Here is a 26,054-nt window from a genome sequence, read left to right as displayed (position 1 = left end):
CTTTCAATGGCACTGGGTCACTTGTGTTTATTGATGACATAACAGCAGACAAGAGTAGCCGGATGAATTCTGAAGTGTACCGGGATATACTTTCAGCCCAGATTCAGCCAAATGCCGCAAAGTTGATCGGACGGCGCTTCATAGTACAGATGGACAATGACCCCAAGCATACAGCCAAAGCTACCCAGGAGTTCATGAGTGCAAAAAAGGGGAACATTCTGCAATGGCCAAGTCAATCACCAGATCTTAACCCAATTGAGCATGCATTTCACTTGCTCAAATCCAGACTTATGACGGAAAGTCCCACAAACAAGCAAGACCTGAAGGCTGCGGCTGTAAAGGCCTGGCAAAGCATTAAGAAGGAGGAAACCCAGCGTTTGGTGATGTCCATGGGTTCCAGACTTAAGGCAGTGATTGCCTCCAAAGGATTCGCAACAAAATATTGAAAATAAAAATATTTTGTTTGGGTTTGGTTTATTTGTCCAATTACTTTTGACCTCCTAAAATGTGGAGTGTTTGTAAAGAAATGTGACAATTCCTACAATTTCTATCAGATATTTTTGTTCAAACCTTCAAATTAAACGTTACAATCTGCACTTGAATTCTGTTGTAGAGGTTTCATTTCAAATCCAATGTGGTGGCATGCAGAGCCCAACTCGCCAAAATTGTGTCACTGGCCAAAGATTTCTGGACCTAACTGTACTTTGGGTTGCCCTTTTGAAAAGTTGGATGATGACTTGGTACGGAGATTTGAGCCACCTTCCAGGACCGGCTTTCCAGCTCTCTAGGTATCTGTGACACTTAATTAACCCTGTGCATGCCTGGGTGAGATATCTGGACAGAATCTGAATCCGCTGATGTCTACAGTAGCTAACTTCCCTGGCAGCCGGGGGGGGGGGGGGGGGGGGGGGGGGGTGGGGGGGGGGACACGCGCCCCTTCTGTGTAATATACGTGTTTACAGCACACACAGGAAATATAGATTAGCGGCTTCCTGTTCCTGAGAAAAGAGTGACGCGAGGCACCCGCAGTTATTTTGGAGTCACAATTCCCGCCGGGGTCTATGAGCACAACCGCTGCTACAAGTCATTGTCAGGAGCCCGGAACATTTTCCATGATCACATTTATAGCTTACTATATTCTAGGGAGTTTGTAGGGCCGCGAAACAATGAAACAACAGGAGTGGATCATGATAAAACAGCAAACGTCCTCCGCGTCACCCGCACCCTCCGAATCAGGGACTGCAGCTGTTTTTCAAAATATATATAGAGGCAGTATTATAGTAGTTATATTCTTGTACATAGGGGCAGTATTATAGTAGTTATATTCTTGTACATAGGGGCAGTATTATAGTAGTTATATTCTTGTACATAGGGGCAGTATTATAGTAGTTATATTCTTGTACATAAGGGGCAGTATTATAGTAGTTATATTCTTGTACATAGGGGCAGTATTATAGTAGTTATATTCTTGTACATAGGGGCAGTATTATAGTAGTTATATTCTTGTACATAGGGGCAGTATTATAGTAGTTATATTCTTGTACATAAGGGGCAGTATTATAGTAGTTATATTCTTGTACATAGGGGCAGTATTATAGTAGTTATATTCTTGTACATAGGGGTAGTATTATAGTAGTTATATTCTTGTATATAGGGGGCAGTATGATAGTAGTTATATTCTTGTACATAGGGGGCAGTATTATAGTAGTTATATTCTAGTACATAGGGGCAGTATTATAGTAGTTATATTCTTGTACATAGGAGCAGTATTATAGCAGTTATATTCTTGTACATAGGGGCAATATTATAGTAGTTATATTCTTGTACATAGGAGCAGTATTATAGTACATAGGGGGCAGTATTATAGTAGTTATATTCTTGTACATAGGAGCAGTATTATAGTACATAGGGGGCAGTATTATAGTAGTTATATTCTTGTACATAGGGAGCAGTATTATAGTAGTTATATTCTTGTACATAGGGGGCAGTATTATAGTAGTTATATTCTTGTACATAGGGGCAGTATTATAGTAGTTATATTCTTGTACATAGGGGGCAGTATTATAGTAGTTATATTCTAGTACATAGGGGCAGTATTATAGTAGTTATATTCTTGTACATAGGAGCAGTATTATAGCAGTTATATTCTTGTACATAGGGGCAATATTATAGTAGTTATATTCTTGTACATAGGAGCAGTATTATAGCAGTTATATTCCTGTACATAGGGGCAGTATTACAGTAGTTATATTCTTGTACATAGGGGGCAGTATTATAGCAGTTATATTCTTGTATATAGGAGGCAGTATTATAGCAGTTATATTCTTGTATATAGGAGCAGTATTATAGTAGTTATATTATTGTATATAGGGGGCAGTATTATAGTAGTTATATTCCTGTACATAGGGGCAGTATTATAGTAGTTATATTCCTGTACATAGGGGCAGTATTATAGTAGTTATATTATTGTATATAGGGGGCAGTATTATAGTAGTTATATTCTTGTATATAGGAGCAGTATTATAGTAGTTATATTCTTGTACATAGGAGCAGTATTATAGTAGTTATATTCTTGTACATAGGGGCAGTATTATAGTAGTTATATTCCTGTACATAGGAGCAGTATTATAGTAGTTATATTCTTGTACATAGGGGGCAGTATTATAGTAGTTATATTCTTGTACATAGGGGGCAGTATTATAGTAGTTATATTCTTGTACATAGGGGCAATTTTTATTAGAAAAAACAAACATAAATACATGTATAAGAAACAAAAACTCACATTAATACCGGTCACAAATCACTGAGGTTACACAGACACCGGCACTAAATATTCAGATCAAATACAGAAATAAATAACGAGTCCACACCTGTGCGGGGGAATGAAGCATCAATGAAACTCAGCAATCACCATACAATATATAGAAGGAGCAGAGTGATAGTCATCATCCTGAGTCAGGGACATTCTGTCCACCACCGGTGTCCATGGCAGACTCCACCTGAGGGTCTACAGAGAGGGGCCTCCGCTTTGGCGGGGGATGTTCCTCTATGTCCCTGTCACATTCAAGTGTCCCCAATTCCCTCTCAAAATCATCATCATGGGACAAAGCCCCATACTTGTTGGACACGACCATCGCACCCACAGAGCTCTGGACCTTCTTACTAGCCCTGTCACATGCAGCCTCAGGTCTACGGGAGGACGCGTCCTTCTTCTTCCTTTTATTCTGACTAATGGTCCAGTCATCAGATACAGATGCTGAAGGGGGGGCCACCTGAGACTGCCGGACCTGAGGGACGACCTCCATGTTCCCCTCCTCACCCTCCTGCTCTGGTATTACTTGAGCGGACTCCCGGGGGACACCTGGGTTGGGCAGTACCTCTCCTGATGGTAAAACCTCCTCCTGGGCCTCTGCCACCACCTCCTGGGCCTCCGCCACCACCTCCTGGGCCTCCGCCACCACCTCCTGAGCCTCCGCCACCACCTCCTGGGCCTCTGCCCCTGCCATCACATCCTCATCAGGGAACACTCTGCAGATGTTGTGCCAGGCGTCTGGACAGTCCCGGTGAGGGTGGCCCATCTTACCACAGAGGTTGCACCTGACGTCCCAGCAGTCTGCAGCGACATGACCGATGTCCCCACACAGGCTGCACTTCACCACAGTACAGGCATTGGCCAGATGACCAGTTTTACCACATTTGAAGCACTTTCGGGGCTGCCCGGGGTAGTAACATCTCCCCTTCTCCCTCCCAATGAAGAAGGAGGTGGGCAGTGATATTATTATATTGCCTCAGCTTCACCTGTACCTTCCACCCCATAGTCCAGATACCGTCCTCATCTCTGACCTTGGTGAGTCCAGAGACGAGGTCACAATGTCTCCGGAGCCACACCTCGATGTCCTGTGGGGGAACGGCCTCATTCCAGAAGGTGACATTCACAGTAACAGTATCTGGCCTGGAAATAGGGACCAACAAAAACTCATTCCAGTCCTCAGTGTCCCTGAACTTGGGGTAATCGGCCCAGAACCTGTCCAGGTCAGACATGAGCTTAAAGCTGACGTCATAGCCCTGCCCGTCCTGCAGATTAGAGACCGCCAGGATCTCACGCGGCACAAACCCCATCTGGCGGCACAGCAGCTCCCTCACCACATATCTGCGTTGCGGCAGAACCTCCTTGGGACCTATGTACTTAAAACGCACAACATTAATACGCTTGAAAGTCTGGCCGGTATAATGGGCGCCGGAGGTGAAGGATGGGGCGCCGCGGCTCCAGGCATTCCTGGGGGGCACCTGCCGGGACACCCTGGGCTGACGGACAGGACGAGGGTCTGTAGCAGGGGGGGCTGGCACACCTTGCGGGTTAGATAGCAAAGGGGGAAAATCACATATGTCATGCACATCAACATGAGCAGCATCATCATCACCACAATGTGCAATGTCCATCACAGACTGTGAATCCCCTCCAGCCCCCGACCCCACAGGCACAACAACACCATCCCCCGGCTGTGCACCGGCCTCAGCAGCACAGACAGTCACACATGGAAGGTCCTGCTCCTGTGCGGGGCACTCTGGGACTTGTAGTGCCTCCACAGTCTGAGGTGTAAGCTCCTGTAGCTGCAGTTGTGTCCCATCCAGAAAACAGAATCTGGCCGCCTGTATCACCGGTCGCGTCTGCTGTTGGGGGGTCTCGTCCTGAGCGGCCTCTGACTGCACAGCAGGGGTCTCCACAGCACAGTCCTGCCTATGGGAGGCCAAACATTCCTGGGTCATAGAGGTCTCCTTCAGAGGCCCCATACTCTCCAGCACAGTGTCCATGTCCTGCACCACACTCGCCAGCTCCAAACCCTTCTTGTTCAGTCTCTGGTCACACACAGAGGTCAGGTGAGGATCTAAAGTGGCCTTCAGATTATAGAGACAGTCTATCTCCGCCTGCAGCATGCCTTTCATCGACTGTAACTCACCCAGTCTTCTGACTAGTCCAGGCATCTCATCCGCTAGCTGCGGCTCGGGCACACACACTGTATCCACAGCTTCAGGCTTGGCCACAGGTGCAGGGACCTTGAATACAGGCTTGTTACAGGCCTCCACCACAGATGTCTGCATGGTGGTCTTGCTGGACCCAGGCACTGGGACTTGCTTACCGCTGGCACCGGACTGCGACCTGGTGCGGCCTGAGCTCGCCATGCCGGACACCACATGCTGCTGCTGGAGATTCTCTTGCAGGGTCTGCTTCTCCAAAGATGTCCTCTGTCTGCGGGCCGGAGAGCTGAGCTGCACAGCTGATGGTGATGGAAGCTGAGCTCCTGGCTGGAGCTGTGCACTGACCGGGGCTTCTCTGCAGGAATCACAACACTTAAAACTTTGCTGCATTTCTTTAGGGACATATTCCGGCTTCTTTGCTGCACTTGGAGTTGGTTTTCCTCCCAAAACAGGACACATGGATTCCTTACTTTCTCCTTTCCTGCTGGAGCTTTGTGCTACAGTCACAGGTCTCACAGCGACTCTGGGGGTGGTATTCCCAATGGAAGAGGCCTGGGAGCCATGTCCCAGTGTAGGCCGGGAAGCCTGGGCCTTGCCTGGGGAGCTTCCCCGCCCAGGGGGGCCCCGCCCTGGGCTTGCTCCAGACATCAGGAGAACTGCTCACACACAACCTCACAGCTTGGGGGCAGTATTATAGTAGTTATATTCTTGTACATAGGAGCAGTATTATAGTAGTTATATTCCTGTACATAGGGGCAGTATTATAGTAGTTATATTGTTGTACATAGGAGCAGTATTATAGCAGTTATATTCTTGTACATAGGGGCAGTATTATAGTAGTTATATTCTTGTACATAGGGGCAATATTATAGTAGTTATATTGTTGTACATAGAGGCAGTATTATAGTAGTTATATTCTTGTACATAGGGGCAGTATTATAGTAGTTATATTCTTGTACATAGGAGCAGTATTATAGCAGTTATATTCTTGTACATAGGGGCAGTATTATAGTAGTTATATTCTTGTACATAGGGGGCAGTATTATAGTAGTTATATTCTTGTACATAGGGGGCAGTATTATAGTAGTTATATTCTTGTACATAGGGGCAATATTATAGTAGTTATATTGTTGTACATAGGAGCAGTATTATAGCAGTTATATTCTTGTACATAGGGGCAGTATTATAGTAGTTATATTCTTGTACATAGGGGCAATATTATAGTAGTTATATTCTTGTACATAGGAGCAGTATTATAGTAGTTATATTCTTGTACATAGGAGCAGTATTATAGTAGATATATTCTTGTACATAGGGGCAGTATTATAGTAGTTATATTCTTGTACATAGGGGCAATATTATAGTAGTTATATTGTTGTACATAGGAGCAGTATTATAGCAGTTATATTCTTGTACATAGGGGCAGTATTATAGTAGTTATATTCTTGTACATAGGGGCAATATTATAGTAGTTATATTCTTGTACATAGGAGCAGTATTATAGTAGTTATATTCTTGTACATAGGGGCAGTATTATAGTAGTTATATTCTTGTACATAGGAGCAGTATTATAGCAGTTATATTCTTGTACATAGGGGCAGTATTATAGTAGTTATATTCTTGTACATAGGGGGCAGTATTATAGTAGTTATATTCTTGTACATAGGGGCAATATTATAGTAGTTATATTCTTGTACATAGGAGCAGTATTATAGTAGTTATATTCTTGTACATAGGAGCAGTATTATAGTAGATATATTCTTGTACATAGGGGCAGTATTATAGTAGTTATATTCTTGTACATAGGGGCAATATTATAGTAGTTATATTGTTGTACATAGGAGCAGTATTATAGCAGTTATATTCTTGTACATAGGGGCAGTATTATAGTAGTTATATTCTTGTACATAGGGGCAATATTATAGTAGTTATATTCTTGTACATAGGAGCAGTATTATAGTAGTTATATTCTTGTACATAGGGGCAGTATTATAGTAGTTATATTCTTGTACATAGGAGCAGTATTATAGCAGTTATATTCTTGTACATAGGGGCAGTATTATAGTAGTTATATTCTTGTACATAGGGGGCAGTATTATAGTAGTTATATTCTTGTACATAGGGGGCAGTATTATAGTAGTTATATTCTTGTACATAGGGGGCAGTATTATAGTAGTTATATTCTTGTACATAGGAGCAGTATTATAGTAGTTATAGTCTTGTATATAGGAGCAGTATTATAGTAGTTATAGTCTTGTATATAGGAGCAGTATTATAGTAGTTATATTCTTGTACACAGGGGGCAGTATTATAGTAGTTATATTCTTGTACATAGGGGGCAGTATTATAGTAGTTATATTCTTGTACATAGGGGGCAGTATTATAGTAGTTATATTCTTGTATATAGGGGGCAGTATTATAGTAGTTATAATACTGCCCCTATGTACAAGAATATAACTACTATAATACTGCCCCTATGTACAAGAATATAGTAGTTATATTTTTGTACATAGAGGCAGTATTATAGTAGTTATATTATTTTACATAGGGGGCAGTATTATAGTAGTTATATTATTGTACATAGGGGCAGTATTATAGTAGTTATATTCTTGTACATAGGGGCAGTATTATAGTAGTTATATTCTTGTACATAGGGGGCAGTATTATAGTAGTTATATTCTTGTACATAGGGGGCAGTATTATAATAGTTATATTCTTGTATATAGGGGGCAGTATTATAATAGTTATATTCTTGTATATAGGGGGCAGTATTATAGTAGTTATATTCTTGTATATAGGGGGCAGTATTATAATAGTTATATTCTTGTATATAGGGGGCAGTATTATAATAGTTATATTCTTGTACATAGGGGGCAGTATTATAGTAGTTATATTCTTGTATATAGGGGGCAGTATTATAGTAGTTATAATACTGCCCCTATGTACAAGAATATAACTACTATAATACTGCCCCTATGTACAAGAATATAGTAGTTATATTTTTGTACATAGAGGCAGTATTATAGTAGTTATATTATTTTACATAGGGGGCAGTATTATAGTAGTTATATTATTGTACATAGGGGCAGTATTATAGTAGTTATATTCTTGTACATAGGGGCAGTATTATAGTAGTTATATTGTTGTACATAGGGGGCAGTATTATAGTAGTTATATTCTTGTACATAGGGGGCAGTATTATAATAGTTATATTCTTGTATATAGGGGGCAGTATTATAATAGTTATATTCTTGTATATAGGGGGCAGTATTATAGTAGTTATATTCTTGTATATAGGGGGCAGTATTATAATAGTTATATTCTTGTATATAGGGGGCAGTATTATAGTAGTTATATTCTTGTACATAGGGGCAGTATTATAGTAGTTATATTTTTGTACATAGAGGCAGTATTATAGTAGTTATATTATTGTACATAGGGGGCAGTATTATAGTAGTTATATTATTGTACATAGGGGCAGTATTATAGTAGTTATATTCTTGTACATAGGAGCAGTATTATAGTAGTTATATTATTGTATATAGGGGGCAGTATTATAGTAGTTATATTCTTGTATATAGGGGCAGTATTATAGTAGTTATATTCTTGTACATAGGAGCAGTATTATAGTAGTTATATTCTTGTATATAGGAGCAGTATTATAGTAGTTATATTCTTGTACATAGGAGCAGTATTATAGTAGTTATATTCTTGTATATAGGGGGCAGTATTATAGTAGTTATATTCTTGTACATAGGGGCAGTATTATAGTAGTTATATTCCTGTACATATGGGCAGTATTATAGTAGTTATATTCTTGTACATAGGGAGCAGTATTATAGTAGTTATATTCTTGTACATAGAGGCAATATTTTAGTAGTTATATTCTTGTACATAGGGAGCAGTATTATAGTAGTTATATTCTTGTACATAGGGAGCAGTATTTTAGTAGTTATATTCTTGTACATAGGGGCAGTATTATAGTAGTTATATTCTTGTACATAGGGAGCAGTATTATAGTAGTTATATTCCTGTACATAGGAGCAGTATTATAGTAGTTATATTCTTGTACATAGGGAGCAGTATTATAGTAGTTATATTCTTGTACATAGGGAGCAGTATTATAGTAGTTATATTCTTGTACATAGAGGCAGTATTATAGTAGTTATATTCTTGTACATAGGGAGCAGTATTATAGTAGTTATATTCTTGTACATAGGGAGCAGTATTATAGTAGTTATATTCTTGTACATAGAGGCAGTATTATAGTAGTTATATTCTTGTACATAGGGAGCAGTATTATAGTAGTTATATTCTTGTACATAGGGAGCAGTATTATAGTAGTTATATTATTGTACATAGGGGCAGTATTATAGTAACGACAACTCTTTATAAATAATCTTGTTCCTTTTATTCCTCTTTATCGTTACACACATGTATTAGTTGTTGTTTCCTCTTGTAGTGAATGCTGCGGTTGGTGCAGGACATGTTGCCGGTCCGTCGCTTTTTTCCATTATTACTCCGTCTCATGCATCAGAGCGGAGATCCAGGAATTCTCAAAAAGTCTCAATAAATATTTTCCATTTTCTCCGGATTCCTCCTGCCTCGTCCCAAGCCACAGTCAACACCAGACCCCGGAGCTGCCTGCGGATGGCGCTATCTTACCCAGAATGCCCTGGACGTCCGGTTTTTGAGCCGCGTCCCCTGTGTTTCTTACTTCCAGAAAACCACGTTCCACAGTTGCAGCCAGCAGGGGTACACGAAAAAGGAAATAAAGGGGAAGAGCAGCGATCCGTAGAGGTAGTGGTCCAGCATGCCCCCGGCGATGGCCTGCAGGAAGATCTGCCAGCACTCCAGAAACGTCACCGGGTACTCGATCAGCTCGCGGTACAGGAAGATGCTGCCCAGGAGGGTGGTGGCCGGCGTGACCAGGACCAGCAGCCCCGCGAAAAGGAGCCTGGAAACACAAGAGACATCAATGCAACAAAGGAAAACAAAGGCTGCAGTCTGAAGCGTATTCCACTCCAGAGCTGTATTCATAATTCTGCCATTTGTATTTTTTTTTTTTCAACCAGTACAACCAATTACAAAATATAGGTTTAGCAAAAAACTGAGTACAAGGAAAAAAAATGAGGTTGTGCAAATGCCGGCGTACCAGGAGGTGAGCAGATGTCTGAGTCCAGCTCTGGGTGTGATTAGATCAGGAGAAGACAAGTTATTTGGAGATTATTTGCAGCAATCACTTACTTGGGTCCGACGGGCTGGACGATGGCGGCCACCGGCACGATGGTGACGGCCAGGATGAAGCCCAGGGAGAAGTTAATGACGGCGATGCAGCCCAGCTGGACGGCCAGATACAGGAGGGAGATGAGCTTCAGCATCATCCAACCCTGGTCCGATCCGGCTCCGGTCAGGACCCTGCGGGGACAGAGGCGGATTGGAATGAAGGAGACCGGCACTCCGGGGCCGAGTCATTCATCTCGTCGCACCGTTTCTAATTCTCATTATTTTTCTCACCGTCTTTCATGGTCCGTACATTTTTATTTATTTTTTTTCTCGTTACATTGTTTATCGATCAGATCAATTTATTTTGATAGATTGGACTTTTACTGTATTTAATAGTATTTAAAGGAATGGAAGCTGCGATTTTCTGATCACTTGTGCTGTACCCAGCGATGCATGAACACTGCTATGTATAGCAAAAATCACAGTCTCCTTTGAACGCCGGCTAAACGCTCCTCATGACAATCACAGGGGTTTTCAGCAGACCCCCAGCTCTGATGGCAAACTAATGCACAGAAGGACGCTCCCATCTGTCAGCGTGCGTTCGATATCGCTGTCCGAGACTGACCGCAGCATTTAACAGGTTAACAGTGACGAGTGGAGCTCTGATCCACCCGTGGCTGGTAGAAGCAGATGACGGCTGAATAATTTGGCCATTGGCTGGGAAACATGTGGGTTTCTCAGGGGCATGAAATATGGCAAAGTTATGTCAAGAAGGGGTTAAAAAAAAAAAAAACCACAAAAAACCACACACCTTTAAAAAATTATTTGGTGTCAAATAAGTTTTATTTTTTTTTGTCAAGATTTTTTTGATTTCTATTCTTCCTATTATTTGGAGTCTTATGAATGATTTGTTCTGACATTTAAATGTACCGTATTTTTCACTTTATAAGACGCACTTTTCCTCCCAAAAATTTGAGAGGAAAATGTGGGGTGCGTCTTATAAAGCGAATATAGCGGTACCTGGGGGTCCTGTTTGTGCGGTGATCGGGCGGCCGGGTGCCTGTGGCTTCGTGCGGGCGGCGGCCGGGTGCTGTGTGCGGGCGGCGGCTGGGTGCGGGCGGCGGTCGGGTACCTGTGCGGGCGGCAGATGGCTGCCGCCCGCACGCAAGCACAGGTACCCGGCCGCTTGCACGCAGGGTGGGCGGGCAGCCTGCTGGCTGCCACTCTGTGTGTGCGTGGCGAGCGTCTGTGCCCCAGTTTCAAATTATGGCAGCGGGCGCGTGCGCAGATGGAGCTCTTGAATGAGAGCTCCATCTGTGCAGGCGCCATTATTTGAATCGGGACCGCGGACACTGGGACACTCACTGCACCGGCCTGCTGCATGACTCACCCGCCGTCGCCGACGCTGCTGCTGCTGCCGCCACCACCATGGGCCCCGCGGCTCCTGCCACCACGGGGTCCCCCGGCTCCTGCCACCCCGGACGCCACCTGCCACCACGGACCCCGCTGCCACTGACCTGCCGTGCCTCCCAGCACAACCTCTGCCTCCTGTGACCCCGCTTCACCACCACTGCTGCCCCCCTCCGGTAAGAGAACACCGGATTATAAGACGGACCATATTTTTCTTTTTTTTTTTACCTTTTTTATGTCTAAGTTTGGGGTGCGTCTTAAAATCCGGTGCGTCTTATAAAGCGCAAAATACGGTATATACACACACCTTTTTTTTTTTTTTCGTTTTATAAGGCGCACCTGAAATTTAGAGATAAAAAAAAGGTAAAGAAAAAAAAAAAAAAAACGGGGTCCGTCTTATACTCCGGTGTTGTTTTACCGGAGGGGAGCAGCAGTGATGGTGAAGCGGGGTCACAGGAGGCAGAGGTTGTGCTGGCAGCGGCTGTGGCGGGTCAGTGGTGACAGCGGCGGTGACAGGCCAGTGGTGGAGCAGGCCAGTGCGGTGGGTGTCCCAGTCTGTCCGCGGTCCCGGTTCAAGTGATGGCGCCCGGAGCAGCGCGTGCGCAGGTGGAGCTCTCATCCAAGAGATCCATCTGCGCACGCGCTGACACCCGGCACCATCATTTGAAATTGGGACCGCGGACTGGGACACCTGCTGCACGGCCACCGCAGTCCGCACAGCCGCCCGCCCGCACAGAGCGGCAGCTGGCCACCGAGACAGAGGCGCAGCTGGCTCCAGCCACAGGCACCCGGGCGCCCGTACACCGAGCCGAACAGAAAGCCCCACCGGTCAGCTATGTTAGGATTATAAGACTCACCCCTCATTTTCCTCCCAAATTTTTGGCAGGAAAAGTGCATCTTATAATCCGAAAAATTCGGTACACACACTGGGTACAGACAGTAGCCACACCCCTTTAAATTTTGACAAAATGGCTGCAATGAAACAAAGAGTGAAACATTTAAAGGGGTCTGAATCTTTTCCATACCCACTGTATGTGTGTATATATATATATTTTTTTTTATTTTGTTTTTAATTTTTATTTTTGGGTGTGGGGAGGGGAGAGATCACCGTGCGGGATGACCAATTCTTTAATTTTAAGTTCAGACTTCTCCAGAAACGCAGCACATCGGGAGCTGGACGTGTGCGTCACATACAACCAAAGGGTTTAAAAAACAAAACAAAAAAACCCCCCTAGAACATGACCACACTGCAGCCCCCGCACCCCAAACATCCACACGCCCCCTTTACAAAGCTTCCTCAACACAATAAATATTTTGACATCGTTCTAATAAACTTTGTGCCCGATTCTCTCACCAAGACCCCTGCTTGCTTTTAGTGAATGGAAGCGCTGAGCCCTGTATATTTGGGTGCGGCTCTGGGAGCAGGACAGGCCGGGACGTATTTCCAGCCCAAACAGCAAACAGAGATCTTGAAAACTGTTCGGAAGTGACACGCGGAGTAAATCCGGTTTCAAATGGTGCAAAACGCCAAATAAACGCCAGTGCTGATAAACAGAGGCAATAATGGAATGTGCAGGACTGTTCATCGCACTCATGGACGCCCCCTCGTACCCGTGCGGATCCCACCACATACCTGTGCGTGTTATGGGGCAGCGCCAGTCCTGCCACGTATATGGCGATGGCGATCAGCACCACCGCCTCCGCCTCCGACACTGGGAAGTGGTCGGTGGCCATCTCCTGGCTCAGCACCGGGATGTAGTACAGGCTGAGCCCCGTGGCGTGGCAGATCACGATGGGGGTCGCCAGCTGCAGGACGCTGGGTCTGCCCTCCTGCAACACCAGAGACACAGAAGATCAGGCAGGAGCGGGGATCAGCCGCGCCTCTGAATATAATGGATATATATATACGAACCGCGTCACTGTCTCCAGCTCCGTCCTCGCTCGTCACTTCCGTTCGGCTCAGCTTAATCCAGAGATCCAGAGCGTGAGGACAAAGTCAAGGATCAACTAGATCACTGCAGAGATTACATCTTATACTCCAGTCACAACCAAAGCTGCAACCACATGTGATGGCTCCCTGTGAGGTTTGTAAAATTACTGCTGCCCCCCTATCTGCAGTTATCAACCCAAGTCTAAAAAGTAGGAGTAAGGGGGGCCACATCTCCCATAATGCACTGTGATAGACTGAGACGCAGTTTATTACTAGATGATAATCCCTTTTTTTCTTTGCATTTTTTTTTTATTGTCTTTCCATTTTTTTACCACCAGGGGGAGCCGTCTACACATAAATGAGAATAGGTCCCATTACCGTCACTGCTGCTCCCTCTGGTGGTGGCTCATTGTCATTACAGTCTATTGCTGAGGGACGAGAACAGGGGGACGAAGGGCGACTTATAGCATGAAATATGGGGCGAGTGCAGCCCCCTCCCCAGTAATGTCCAAGCTCAGGATCACAGCACTACATGGGGGCCGGTAATAACCCAACCGCTACTATACGCCCCACGCTGCAGTTCAGGATATTCGGAGGATGAGGATGAGGATGATGAAGCCGATGGCCGGCATGTAAATCCCGATAGACACAAATCTGGAGAGGGAGGGGAGCAGGTAGAAGAAGTAGGACTGGTGCAGCCGCTCCGACAGGTTATTGAGTTTGCGGAACATCCCCTCAATAGTCCTGGAAATAAAAAAAGAAAGAGAGGTCCAAAAGTGTGCGGCTCCCCCTTGTGGGCACTATATGGCAGTGCACTATCACCGCTGCAGCACCAGAAGCACAGTGTCACCGCCTGCGACCCCCCCCCCCCTATATATCAGGACCCCCCCGCGCTACATTCTCCACTTACTCTCCAATGGTGACCATCTCGTATTTGTACTGGCGGAAGCTGTTGATGCCGCGCAGGGTGATGGCTTCGATGTGGTAGCGCAGGAAGAGGCCGTGGTCTCCCTGAGGTCGGCCGGACCCCTGCTTCAGCACCATGAGCAGCATAGTGTTCAGGTTGTGCAGGTATCCGGGGAAGGTGTCGTAGTCATTGCGCTGCAGCTGGAGAAGGGGAGCGAAGCGGGGTCACGTGGGAGAAAAGTAAGAGGCGCTACACTGTACATACATGCACACCGGGGGGCGCTACACTGTACATACATGCACACCGGGGGGCGCCGCACTGTACATACATGCACACCGGGGGGCGCCGCACTGTACATACATGCACACCGGGGGGCGCCGCACTGTACATACATGCACACCGGGGGGCGCTACACTGTACATACATGCACACCGGGGGGCGCTACACTGTACATACATGCACACCGGGGGGGCGCCGCACTGTACATACATCCACAACAGGGGGCGCTACACTGTACATACATGCACACTGGGGGGCGCCGCTCTCAATACACACACCAGAGGGCGCTACACTGTACAGGCACACCGGGGGGCGCTACACACCAGGGGGCACTACATTTTACAGGCACACCGGAATGCGACACATTGTGTACAAGCACCGGAGTGGGGGGCGGGGCGCCGCACTCTGCACAGCGGAGTGGGGGGCGGGGCGCCGCACTCTGCACAGCGGAGTGGGGGGCGGGGCGCCGCACTCTGCACAGCGGAGTGGGGGGCGGGGCGCCGCACTCTGCACAGCGGAGTGGGGGGCGGGGCGCCGCACTCTGCACAGCGGAGTGGGGGGCGGGGCGCCGCACTCTGCACAGCGGAGTGGGGGGCGGGGCGCCGCACTCTGCACAGCGGAGTGGGGGGCGGGGCGCCGCACTCTGCACAGCGGAGTGGGGGGCGGGGCGCCGCACTCTGCACAGCGGAGTGGGGGGCGGGGCGCCGCACTCTGCACAGCGGAGTGGGGGGCGGGGCGCCGCACTCTGCACAGCGGAGTGGGGGGCGGGGCGCCGCACTCTGCACAGCGGAGTGGGGGGCGGGGCGCCGCACTCTGCACAGCGGAGTGGGGGGCGGGGCGCCGCACTCTGCACAGCGGAGTGGGGGGAGCCGCATTCTGCACCACACACCGGGAGGCGTCCGCTGTGTACAGTATGTAGTGTATGTGTAAGCCTCACCTTGCCCTGTATGGTGCACAGCAGTTGGTTCTTCTGGCAGAAGGCGAGGAAGAGGTTGACCATATCCAGGTTGGGCAGTTGCCCGTTCAGTCCTTCTACAACCACATCAAAGCTGGTGATGACGTCGCTGCTGATCTCTAGGGACATGGCGGCCTGGATGGCTCCCGCTCGTCCCATCATCACCGACGACTCTATGTCTGTAGGGTGCAATGAACACACAATGAGCGGTGCAATATCCAGGACAGCCACAAGATGGCAGCAGACACAAGAACTATGCAGGGAACCAGCACAACAGAGGGGCAGGGAACCAGCACAACAGAGGGGCAGGGAACCAGCACAACAGAGGGGCAGGGAACCAGCACAACAGAGGGGCAGGGAACCAGCACAACAGAGGGGCAGGGAACCAGCACAACAGAGGGGCAGGGAACCAGCACAACAGAGGGGCAGGGAACCAGCACAACAGAGGGGCACGGAACCAGCACAACAGAGGGGCACGGAACCAGCACAACAGAGGCAGGGAACCAGCACAACAGAGGGGCAGGGAACCAGCACATCAGAGGGGCAGGGAACCAGCACATCAGAGGGGCAGGGAACCAGCACATCAGAGGGGCAGGGAACCAGCACAACAGAGGGGCAGGGAACCAGCACAACAGAGGGGCAGGGAACCAGCACAACAGAGGGGCAGGGAACCAGCACAACAGAGGGGCAGGGAACCAGCACAACAGAGGGGCAGGGAACCAGCACAACAGAGGGGCAGGGAACCAGCACAACAGAGGGGCAGGGAACCAGCACAACAGAGGGGCAGGGAACCAGCACAACAGAGGGGCAGGGAACCAGCACAACAGAGGGGCACGGAACCAGCACAACAGAGGCAGGGAACCAGCACAACAGAGGGGCAGGGAACCAGCACAACAGAGGGGCAGGGAACCAGCACAACAGAGGCAGGGAACCAGCACAACAGAGGGGCAGGGAACCAGCACATCAGAGGCAGGGAACCAGCACAACAGAGGCAGGGAACGAGCACAACAGAGGGGCAGGGAACCAGCACAACAGAGGGGCAGGGAACCAGCACAACAGAGGCAGGGGCGCTCATACTGCTGAGGGTTTGTTAGAATGTGGTAAAATAATCAGCACAGAGAGGAGACTGCAGGGGACTATGGAGGGTGCGCGGCTCTCGTACCGGTCACATTAACGTCGTGGTATCCCTCCAGCCAGGCCTCCATGCCGATCAGGTCGTGCTCGTTCACCAGGAAGATGATGTCCTTCGCCCAGTAGATCTGCCCTGCGATGATACGGGACACAGCGTCACCCACATAAAGCGCAGAAATGTATCTGAGGTCGAAAAATCCCCAAAATCCAATGCACAGAACAAGCGTGACATAAAGGAGGAAACTCTGAGAATGGTCGTCCGTCCGATAATCCGGAATGTCTGATAATCTGTCACTGACTCAGCCGAGGTGGAGCTCGTTACCTCCCCGCAAACACTCCAAATTCTATCCAATCCGTCATATTTTTTACTGCCCTATCCAAAATAGTCAGAATGGCGGTAATATTAACCCCTTCACACTCCAGGACATGCCGAGCTGTCAAGGAGGGGACGGGGTGTAAAGAGTTACTGTGTCTGATTGGAGGGGGTTGGGGTCCGGAGACCCTCATGGATCCGGCATGAGCTTGACAGTAAATTGATGGGTCTGTGCACAACCCAGGGGGTGAATGTGCAGAAGAGTGGAAGACGTCCGCCGATGCCCGTCCACCGCCCGGGGCACAGGCCGCACACTGCAAAGTGATCGCTGGGGGTCTCAGGACCTGGACCCTCACTGATTGGAAACACAGTGCAGCGCCTGCGGGGTATAAAAACCTTTACAAAACAACATTAACAAATAGAATTAAAAATATCGGGAAAATACAAAAAAAATAAAACAAAAAAAAGCCAAAATTGCCGTTTTCAGCAGCTGCGCCTCCTCCCCCCAGAACAGACCGTCGCATGTATCCCAAAGTGTCACCAATAAAAATATCAGCTCAGTGCAGTTATGTGGACGAGAGTATATAGTAGTATAGTAGGGATGGCTGTTGGAAAGGGGAGAGGACACCCACCCCTAGAGAAAAAAAAAAAAGGATTGCCTATGGTGTGAAAGGGTTAAAGTGTACATATTTGTGCTGCACTGGAACGTTCTGGATGTCGGGGACCCCTGCGATGTCATGGATCAGGATTCCTCCTCCTGTGATTGATCAGGGGTCTTTTGGAGGACCCCCGGCTGCACATTGCCCCCATTACGACGCGGTCTCACCTCTGAAGTAGGCGGCCAGGGCCAGCAGCAGCCCCACCGCCTGGTTGTTGTTGTGGCCCTCGCTGCAGGGGACGCTGAGCACCAGGGACTCGGTGCTGGCGGTGCGGGGGGCCCGCAGGATGCCGTACACATTGGTGCCCTTTACCATCTGATGACAGAAGTGTAGAATCGGGTCATTACAGGGTCTTTCCCCGGCCGTAGCCCCCCGCAGATACGTACGTAGCGCTCCGTGGTCTCGTCAGGAAACGGCAGGTTCCGTACAAAGCTCTGGGAGTAAACCTCCAGCCCGATCCCGCGCATCGTCCTCTCCAGCCAGGCCACCGGAGAACCCCTGAAACCACAGGACCGTTAGCCAGGACCGCCGTGCCTGAGCGGAGGGTTCATTACAATGCATCAGTGCAGCTCACATGGAGCAGCCTATTTAGGGGACTGGACACAAGATGTGAGACAGGTGTGGAGATGGCGGTGACACTGGGCGCAGTGCGAGGCTTCAGCGTTTATTACATACGCAGGGATCGCAGCTGTCTCTGACCCCCGGGATGACTCTCTCTGACCCCCGGCTGACTCTCTCTAACCCCCGGCTGCTGTGCGCACAGCTCAATGAATCCGGTCACTACTCACCCGGCCGACTTCTTGTGTGCGGCGAATTCCCGGGCGTAGGTCAGTGCCTTCTCCCCGTACACGAACTTCTCGTCCACCATGGTGGAGCCCATGGAGTTCTCCGATATGTAGGAGCGCAGAGTGAAGGGCTGGAAAGCCAAACCCAGGAACCAGCTGACCCCCACCAGGTAGCTGATGATGCTGCGGAGAAACCACAGGAATAAGTGTGACCCCTCGAATACGGAGGACCCTGGGCCAGGGCGCCCCCTACAGGCCCACAGGAATAAGTGTGACCCCCTCGAATAAGGAGGACCCCGGACCAGGGCGGCCCCCACAGGAATAAGTGTGACCCCTCGAATAAGGAGGACCCCGCACCAGGGCGCCCCCCCACAGCCCGCCATATACAGAGGGAAAAAAGATGACATGAAAAAGGACAGGAACGCTGTGAGGACGGAGCAGAAGAGCTGTGTACACAGAGCCTGCCAGCACAGCGGAGGGGTTGTTACACTGTATAAGGACAACGATGTCAGCTCAGCACACACAATGCACCAAACCCTCAGCTGTGCAAGGACTAAGTCAGGACATATTGTGGATAGAAAAAAGGTTTCCATTCACTGGCAGCAAGCTGATAAATGTGCAGGGTGCTAATACTTTCTTGAATTCAAAGGGATTGTCCAGTCTAAAACGACAAGTCTGCAGTCCCTCTATGTGTCGCCCTATGTGACTGCAGACCTGCGACCCCTCACATCGGGCACACTGTACTCTGCGAGGATTCTCCGGGGTCAGAGCTGGGAACGGTGGTCACGGGGCGTGAGTATGTGATACGCAACTCAACTACATACACGCGGTCTCAATCCATACACTAACAACGCGCCGGGCCAGAAACAGTCATCAGAGTCTGGCCAGGAGTCTGAATATCGCGTACAAGACCGACAATCCCGGCTCTGACCCCGGAGAATCCTCCCAGCGAGAGCGATGAGAGGATGCACAGGTCTGCAGTCACAGTGCGCCACACAGAGACCACCGCAGACAGGAGGATTTACACCAGACACCCCCAACAGGCACCTACACATCACACTACAGCCTCTGTCAGCACAGAACGACTGCTCTCACCCAGCACCGGCGACCGCTGCAGCCAAACATTTCAGTGCTCCTTCCTCTGCCCCCGATGTGACGAGCTGTGGCCCCCAGTGTAATGAGCCATGTCCCCTCCACTACTGGTGTGATGAGCTGTACCTCCGCTGTAATGAGCTGCGGCCCCCCCACAATGTAATGAGCTGCGGCCCCCCCACAATGTAATGAGTTGCGGCTCCCCCACAATGTAATGAGCTGCGGCCCCCCCACAATGTAATGAGATGCGGCTCCCCCACAATGTAATGAGATGCGGCCCCCCCACAATGTAATGAGATGCGGCTCCCCCACAATGTAATGAGATGCGGCCCCCCCACAATGTAATGAGATGCGGCTCCCCCACAATGTAATGAGATGCGGCCCCCCCACAATGTAATGAGATGCGGCTCCCCCACAATGTAATGAGATGCGGCTCCCCCACAATGTAATGAGATGCGGCCCCCCCCACAATGTAATGAGATGTGCCCCCCCCAATGTAATGAGATGTGGCCCCCCCACAATGTAATGAGATGCGGCCCCCCCACAATGTAATGAGATGCGGCCCCCCCACAATGTAATGAGATGCGGCCCCCCCACAATGTAATGAGATGCGGCCCCCCCACAATGTAATGAGATGCGGCTCCCCCACAATGTAATGAGATGCGGCTCCCCCACAATGTAATGAGATGCGGCTCCCCCACAATGTAATGAGATGTGCCCCCCACAATGTAATGAGATGTGGCCCCCCCACAATGTAATGAGATGCGGCCCCCCCACAGTGTAATGAGATGTGCCCCACACAATGTAATGAGCTGCGGCCCCCCCCACAATGTAATGCGCTGCGGCCCCCTCCACAATGTAATGAGCTGCGCCCCCCCCCAATGTAATGAGCTGCGCCCCCCAATGTAATGAGCTGCGCCCCCCAATGTAATGAGCTGCGCCCCCCAATGTAATGAGCTGCGCCCCCCAATGTAATGAGATGTGCCCCCCACAATGTAATGAGATGTGGCCCCCCAATGTAATGAGCTGTGGCCCCCAATCTTCCGTACTCACCAGAGTGGGGCGTTCAGCCGTGTGATCAGCCGTGCCAGCGCCTGCCGCCGGTTGGGGTCGGAGAGGAGGCCCATAATACCGCTCCCTGCAACGAAAAAACAAAACCGGGGGAAACTGAGACCAGAGGATCAGAGAAGTAACCGCTCCGAAATCACCAGATATTGTAGCGAGAAAGATTATAGGGTATAATACAGCAGGGGATGCGGGCTGCATTATACAGCCGGGTGTCAGATATAAAGTGTAGCGCCCCCAAGACCCTCAGGGCACTACAAGGAACTGCATCCTCTAGAGGATCCAGGACCTACCCCCTGGGACCTGGAGTACCAGTGCCGATACCACCAAAGCACAACCAAAATCCTAGTGCTCCTCTCCACATGGGCATAGAGGGTTAACCATGTAAGGGGATGGTCGCCATGGGAACAAGTCTATGGGTATAGCCAGCCTGGTGGGAGGGGTCAGTCAGAAAGAGAGTAGCACACAGGAGAGGTGTGCGGATGAGCCTGAGCTGGGTCCGTGTAACGGTGACCCCGGCGGCACAGGAGAGAGGTCGGCTACCAGAGATACCGCTGGGACCGGAGAACGCACGGGGCACAGGGCCCTAGATCAGGTGCCAGTTGTACACGGCTTGATAATTATCTGCCCAGTGAGGACACCTTTACGGACTTCACCGAACCAAATAATCCGGGGGTATCAGCAGTAAACTAGGATTGGGGTTCGGACACTTACCTCCCCGCAAGGTCCGCACTGCCCGCCGTACAGAGACTGTACCCCAAAGGGACAGTCGGGCCCCAAACGCTCCATGCTACGGGGACCTAACCAACAGAGAGTGGCGGGGACAGAACAACCTGCGTCACTACATTGGCACTGGTCCTCCGGGGACCTGAACAGCAACCCCTGTTGCGCAGAATGGTGGAGGCAGAGGGGAAAGGGCGGGCACGAGATTATGGGCGGGTACTTGCTGATGACAATCTCAGCGCCGCCCATAATCTCGCGCCTGCACAACACATCAGCAGCGGTCACACTGTGCTCAGTCCCGTGAGACTAGCACTGGGCATGCGCGGGGACCTCTGGAGCACTGGGGGGGGTCATCACGTATGGAAAGGAGTGATGGGGGACGGCGTAAAGGACCAGGAGGGAGAATAACGGACGCCAGAAAGCCCGCCCCCGTGACTATAAAAAAAGATTTGCATACAAAAAGGTAAGACTTTATAAAGTCTTTATTTTGGTCTCACAGGGGGCACAAGAACAACAGGAACATTGCTAGAGTGCAGCCCAGGAGCTGCAGAGGGGAAACTTTCAGGTTTTGGGCGAAATTTCTGCTGACAGGTTCCCTTTAACCGCAACCCGCAGGTGACGTCACATAAGAAAAACTTATCTCCCCTGTAAATACCCTCCATTAACAAAAGGGGCCCAGAGCTCGTGACCGGGCAACGGCCACCAGAGAGACATTCCCGTCTGTTATCGCCGGGCCCCATATCCCCGGACCGCACAAAAGCAGTGGAGATATCGGAGGCCGGCACGTCATACACAGCAGACTGTACACAGGTGGGCACATTACACAGCACAGCTGACACCTGCCCTGTGCGCTCTGGTAACGCTGCGCTCTTATTACACAGTATACTGCATGACAGCCATTACACCCGGTATACCGCCCCGGTACGCAGCGCTATCACAGGCCGGGGTCGTATATATATATATGCACAGTGTCCGGGGGTCGTATATATGTGCACACAGTGTCCGGGGGTCGTATATATGTGCACATAGTGTCCGGGGGTCGTATATATGTGCACACAGTGTCCGGGGGTCGTATATATGTGCACACAGTGTCCGGGGGTCGTATATATGTGCACACAGTGTCCGGGGGTCGTATATATGTGCACACAGTGTCCGGGGGTCGTATATATGTGCACACAGTGTCCGGGGGTCGTATATATGTGCACACAGTGTCCGGGGGTCGTATATATGTGCACACAGTGTCCGGGGGTCGTATATATGTGCACACAGTGTCCGGGGGTCGTATATATGTGCACACAGTGTCCGGGGGTCGTATATATGTGCACACAGTGTCCGGGGGTCGTATATATGTGCACACAGTGTCCGGGGGTCGTATATATGTGCACACAGTGTCCGGGGGTCGTATATATGTGCACGCAGTGTCCGGGGGTCGTATATATGTGCACGCAGTGTCCGGGGGTCGTATATATGTGCACGCAATGTCCGGGGGTCGTATATATGTGCACGCAATGTCCGGGGGTCGTATATATGTGCACACAGTGTCCGGGGGTCGTATATAGGTGCGCACAGTGTCCGGGGGTCGTATATATGTGCACACAGTGTCCGGGGGTCGTATATATGTGCACACAGTGTCCGGGGGTCGTATATATGTGCACACAGTGTCCGGGGGTCGTATATATGTGCACACAGTGTCCGGGGGTCGTATATATGTGCGCACAGTGTCCGGGGGTCGTATATAGGTGCACACAGTGTCCGGGGGTCGTATATTGGTGCACACAGTGTCCGGGGGTCGTATATATGTGCACACAGTGTCCGGGGGTCGTATATATGTGCACACAGTGTCCGGGGGTCGTATATATGTGCACAAAGTGTCCGGGAGTCGTATATATGTGCACACAGTGTCCGGGGCTCGTATATATGTGCACACAGTGTCCGGGGCTCGTATATATGTGCACACAGTGTCCGGGGGTCGTATATATGTGCACACAGTGTCCGGGGGTCGTATATATATGCACACAGTGTCCGGGGGTCGTATATAAATGCACACAGTGTCCGGGGCTCGTATATATGTGCACACAGTGTCCGGGGCTCGTATATATGTGCACACAGTGTCCGGGGGTCGTATATATGTGCACACAGTGTCCGGGGGTCGTATATAGGTGCATACAGTGTCCGGGGGTCGTATATATGTGCACACAGTGTCCGGGGGTCGTATATATGTGCACACAGTGTCCGGGGCTCGTATATATGTGCACACAGTGTCCGGGGGTCGTATATATGTGCACACAGTGTCCGGGGGTCGTATATATATGCACACAGTGTCCGGGGGTCGTATATAAATGCACACAGTGTCCGGGGCTCGTATATATGTGCACACAGTGTCCGGGGCTCGTATATATGTGCACACAGTGTCCGGGGGTCGTATATATGTGCACACAGTGTCCGGGGGTCGTATATATGTGCACACAGTGTCCGGGGGTCGTATATATATACACAGTGTCCGGGGGTCGTATATATGTGCACACAGTGTCCGGGGGTCGTATATATGTGCACAGTGTCCGGGGGTCGTATATATGTGCACACAGTGTCCGGGGGTCGTATATATGTGCACACAGTGTCCGGGGGTCGTATATATGTGCACACAGTGTACGGGGGACGTATATATATGCACAGTGTCCGGGGGTCGTATATAGGTGCACACAGTGTCCGGGGGTCGTATATATATGCACAGTGTCCGGGGGTCGCTCACCGCAGACTGTGGCCCCCTCCTCTCACCTTCTGCCGCCGTCGCTGCCTGTCACTGCAGACACTTCCGCATCATAGAGACCAGGAGGCGCAGGACAGAGCGGCCACACGCGGTGACCATGGAGACGGAGAAGGCACAGCGGCTCCTAGCGGCGGGAAGAGGCATTGCAGCGCTACACTGTATGTCCACACTCTCATTCACACGGTGCGGGTTTGATCTTTGCAGATTTTTATAAAGAAAAAAAAAAGAATCAAATGCCAAGAAAGCACCATAATGAAGAGCAGGAGAAAGTGCAAGCAGCGCCCTGTTCACGTGTGGTGCACAAAATCTGCCATGTTCAGCAGGTGAATGACAGGTCATGTAATGTCATGGAGTCTCCTGCCCGTGGCGCTGTTATATAGACAACGCACAATTGGGCATTATTAGATCCTGTCACCCTAAAAAACACTGCGTACCTGCAGACAAAGGGTTAATCTGCAAGTAAAAAGCCCACAGCAGCTACAGGGAGAAAATAAAGATTTATCTTCTCTGCAGCCGCTCGCTTCTATTCATTGTGACACGCCTGGGCCGTGGGGTGACTCGTTACCGGGCCACGGTTTCGGGGGTTTGGGACAAGACGTCGCGGCGGAGAGGCCCAGTTCCGTGACTGGCAGTGTCATCAAATAATGGTGTAGAGGATGATGTTATATTCGTGATTACGCCACGTGTGGTGAGCGGCCAGTATCAGCCGCCGCTGCGGAGAGTCGCTCTCTTCTGGAGCAGATGGTGACGCAGCTCGGGTGTTGCAGCTCTCCACAGGCAGAGCCAGGCCCCAGGGAGGATGTTGGGGGTGATAGTCCCCTGCTGCTGTGCAGCTGTGGCGCAGGAAGGATTGGACGACTCAGGGGTTACCTTAGGACCGCCGGACCTCGCTGTCATGACCTCTAGTGACGTGTCGGTCACACACAAGCCGACACAAAGATCCGGCTCCCTGCTGCGACTGACAGGAGCCGGATCCCCAGGGAGAGCCACTAAATTATCTTAACGGCTCTCACTGGGCGTAACATTTGGGTGTTTGGTTGGCGAAACCCCGCCCACCTGAACAAAACTGCCCACTCGGCAAATTAATTGGCCCGATGTGGGTGGGCGGGGTTTAGCCGCGGGTGCGTGGTTTCGGCGGCATTAACACAAGCTGTGGTGAACGCATATTTAATAGGGAGCCAGGAACGAGCCAAAAGAGCCGGCTCTTTTTGGTGAGCGGAGTCATGGGAACCGGATCACCAAAAAGAGCCGAACTGCCCATCACTACTGGGCTCCAGCCAATGCTGGATAGTTCGGAGGTCAGAGGCGGTGTTTCTCTGTGAGTCTTCCTCCCTGCGCTGTGTTGTGTGAGTTCCTATGGCCTGACGTTTCACTGGGACCCGAGTCCTGGGAATGGTTCTGTTCCCGTCCCGTGTAGCAGGCAGCGCGAGTACGTTGCTGGTGCCATCCGTTGGTCACGGCTCCTGGCTCTATGTGCTGCTTTGCCCCGGATGCTGTGTGGGCCAGAAGACTTGAAATCCTCTGCCCGGAGGATCCTGCTGGTGGGACGTTGTTAGGGTGAACTCTTACAAAGTTCCACAAGTTGCCTACTGCCTGATTCTTATTAATGAGGATCGAGTGCATGCTTGAAAAATGAGATCAGACACACAGTGTATATATATATATATATACACATCTTTCCTCGACCAAAGTCGGCCCAGAACGGAGAGATTTATTCAAGAACATGCCTTTATAAAAACTAGGTAAAGGGGCATGGTCAGCCCTACAGGGGGCAAGCGTGGATGTGTCCATTGGTCAGTGAATAATGTGTTACTCCATGAGCTGATTGGTGGTCG

At 49.8% G+C, this 26,054-nt stretch overlaps 1 protein-coding gene across 2 annotated transcripts; it reads right to left on the bottom strand.

The window, feature by feature from the left end:
- Positions 1–9,365: 9,365 nt before the first annotated feature.
- On the bottom strand, positions 9,366–24,283 carry GPAA1 (glycosylphosphatidylinositol anchor attachment 1). 2 transcript variants are annotated; one of them, XM_075352806.1, is made up of 13 exons: positions 24,228–24,283; positions 20,718–20,802; positions 18,576–18,755; positions 18,174–18,285; positions 17,955–18,102; positions 16,847–16,948; positions 15,667–15,863; positions 14,454–14,650; positions 14,134–14,287; positions 13,526–13,597; positions 13,247–13,443; positions 10,225–10,395; positions 9,366–9,934 (listed from the first exon to the last, which is right to left on the bottom strand). In XM_075352806.1, exons 2-13 carry the CDS (start codon positions 20,789–20,791, stop codon positions 9,691–9,693), a joined length of 1,848 nt encoding a protein of 615 aa, XP_075208921.1. In that variant the 5' UTR covers positions 20,792–20,802; positions 24,228–24,283; the 3' UTR covers positions 9,366–9,690. The 2 variants fall into 2 exon arrangements, with proteins under 2 accessions (XP_075208921.1, XP_075208922.1); XM_075352807.1 differs by having other exon boundaries at positions 24,202–24,240.
- Between the last annotated feature and the right edge of the window lie 1,771 nt (positions 24,284–26,054).

The sequence above is a fragment of the Anomaloglossus baeobatrachus genome, chromosome 6 (assembly GCF_048569485.1).
Source record: "Anomaloglossus baeobatrachus isolate aAnoBae1 chromosome 6, aAnoBae1.hap1, whole genome shotgun sequence".
Lineage (NCBI taxonomy): Eukaryota > Metazoa > Chordata > Amphibia > Anura > Aromobatidae > Anomaloglossus > Anomaloglossus baeobatrachus.
The sequence above is the reverse complement of the archived record's forward strand: the minus strand, read 5'-3'. Positions and strand labels throughout refer to the sequence as shown.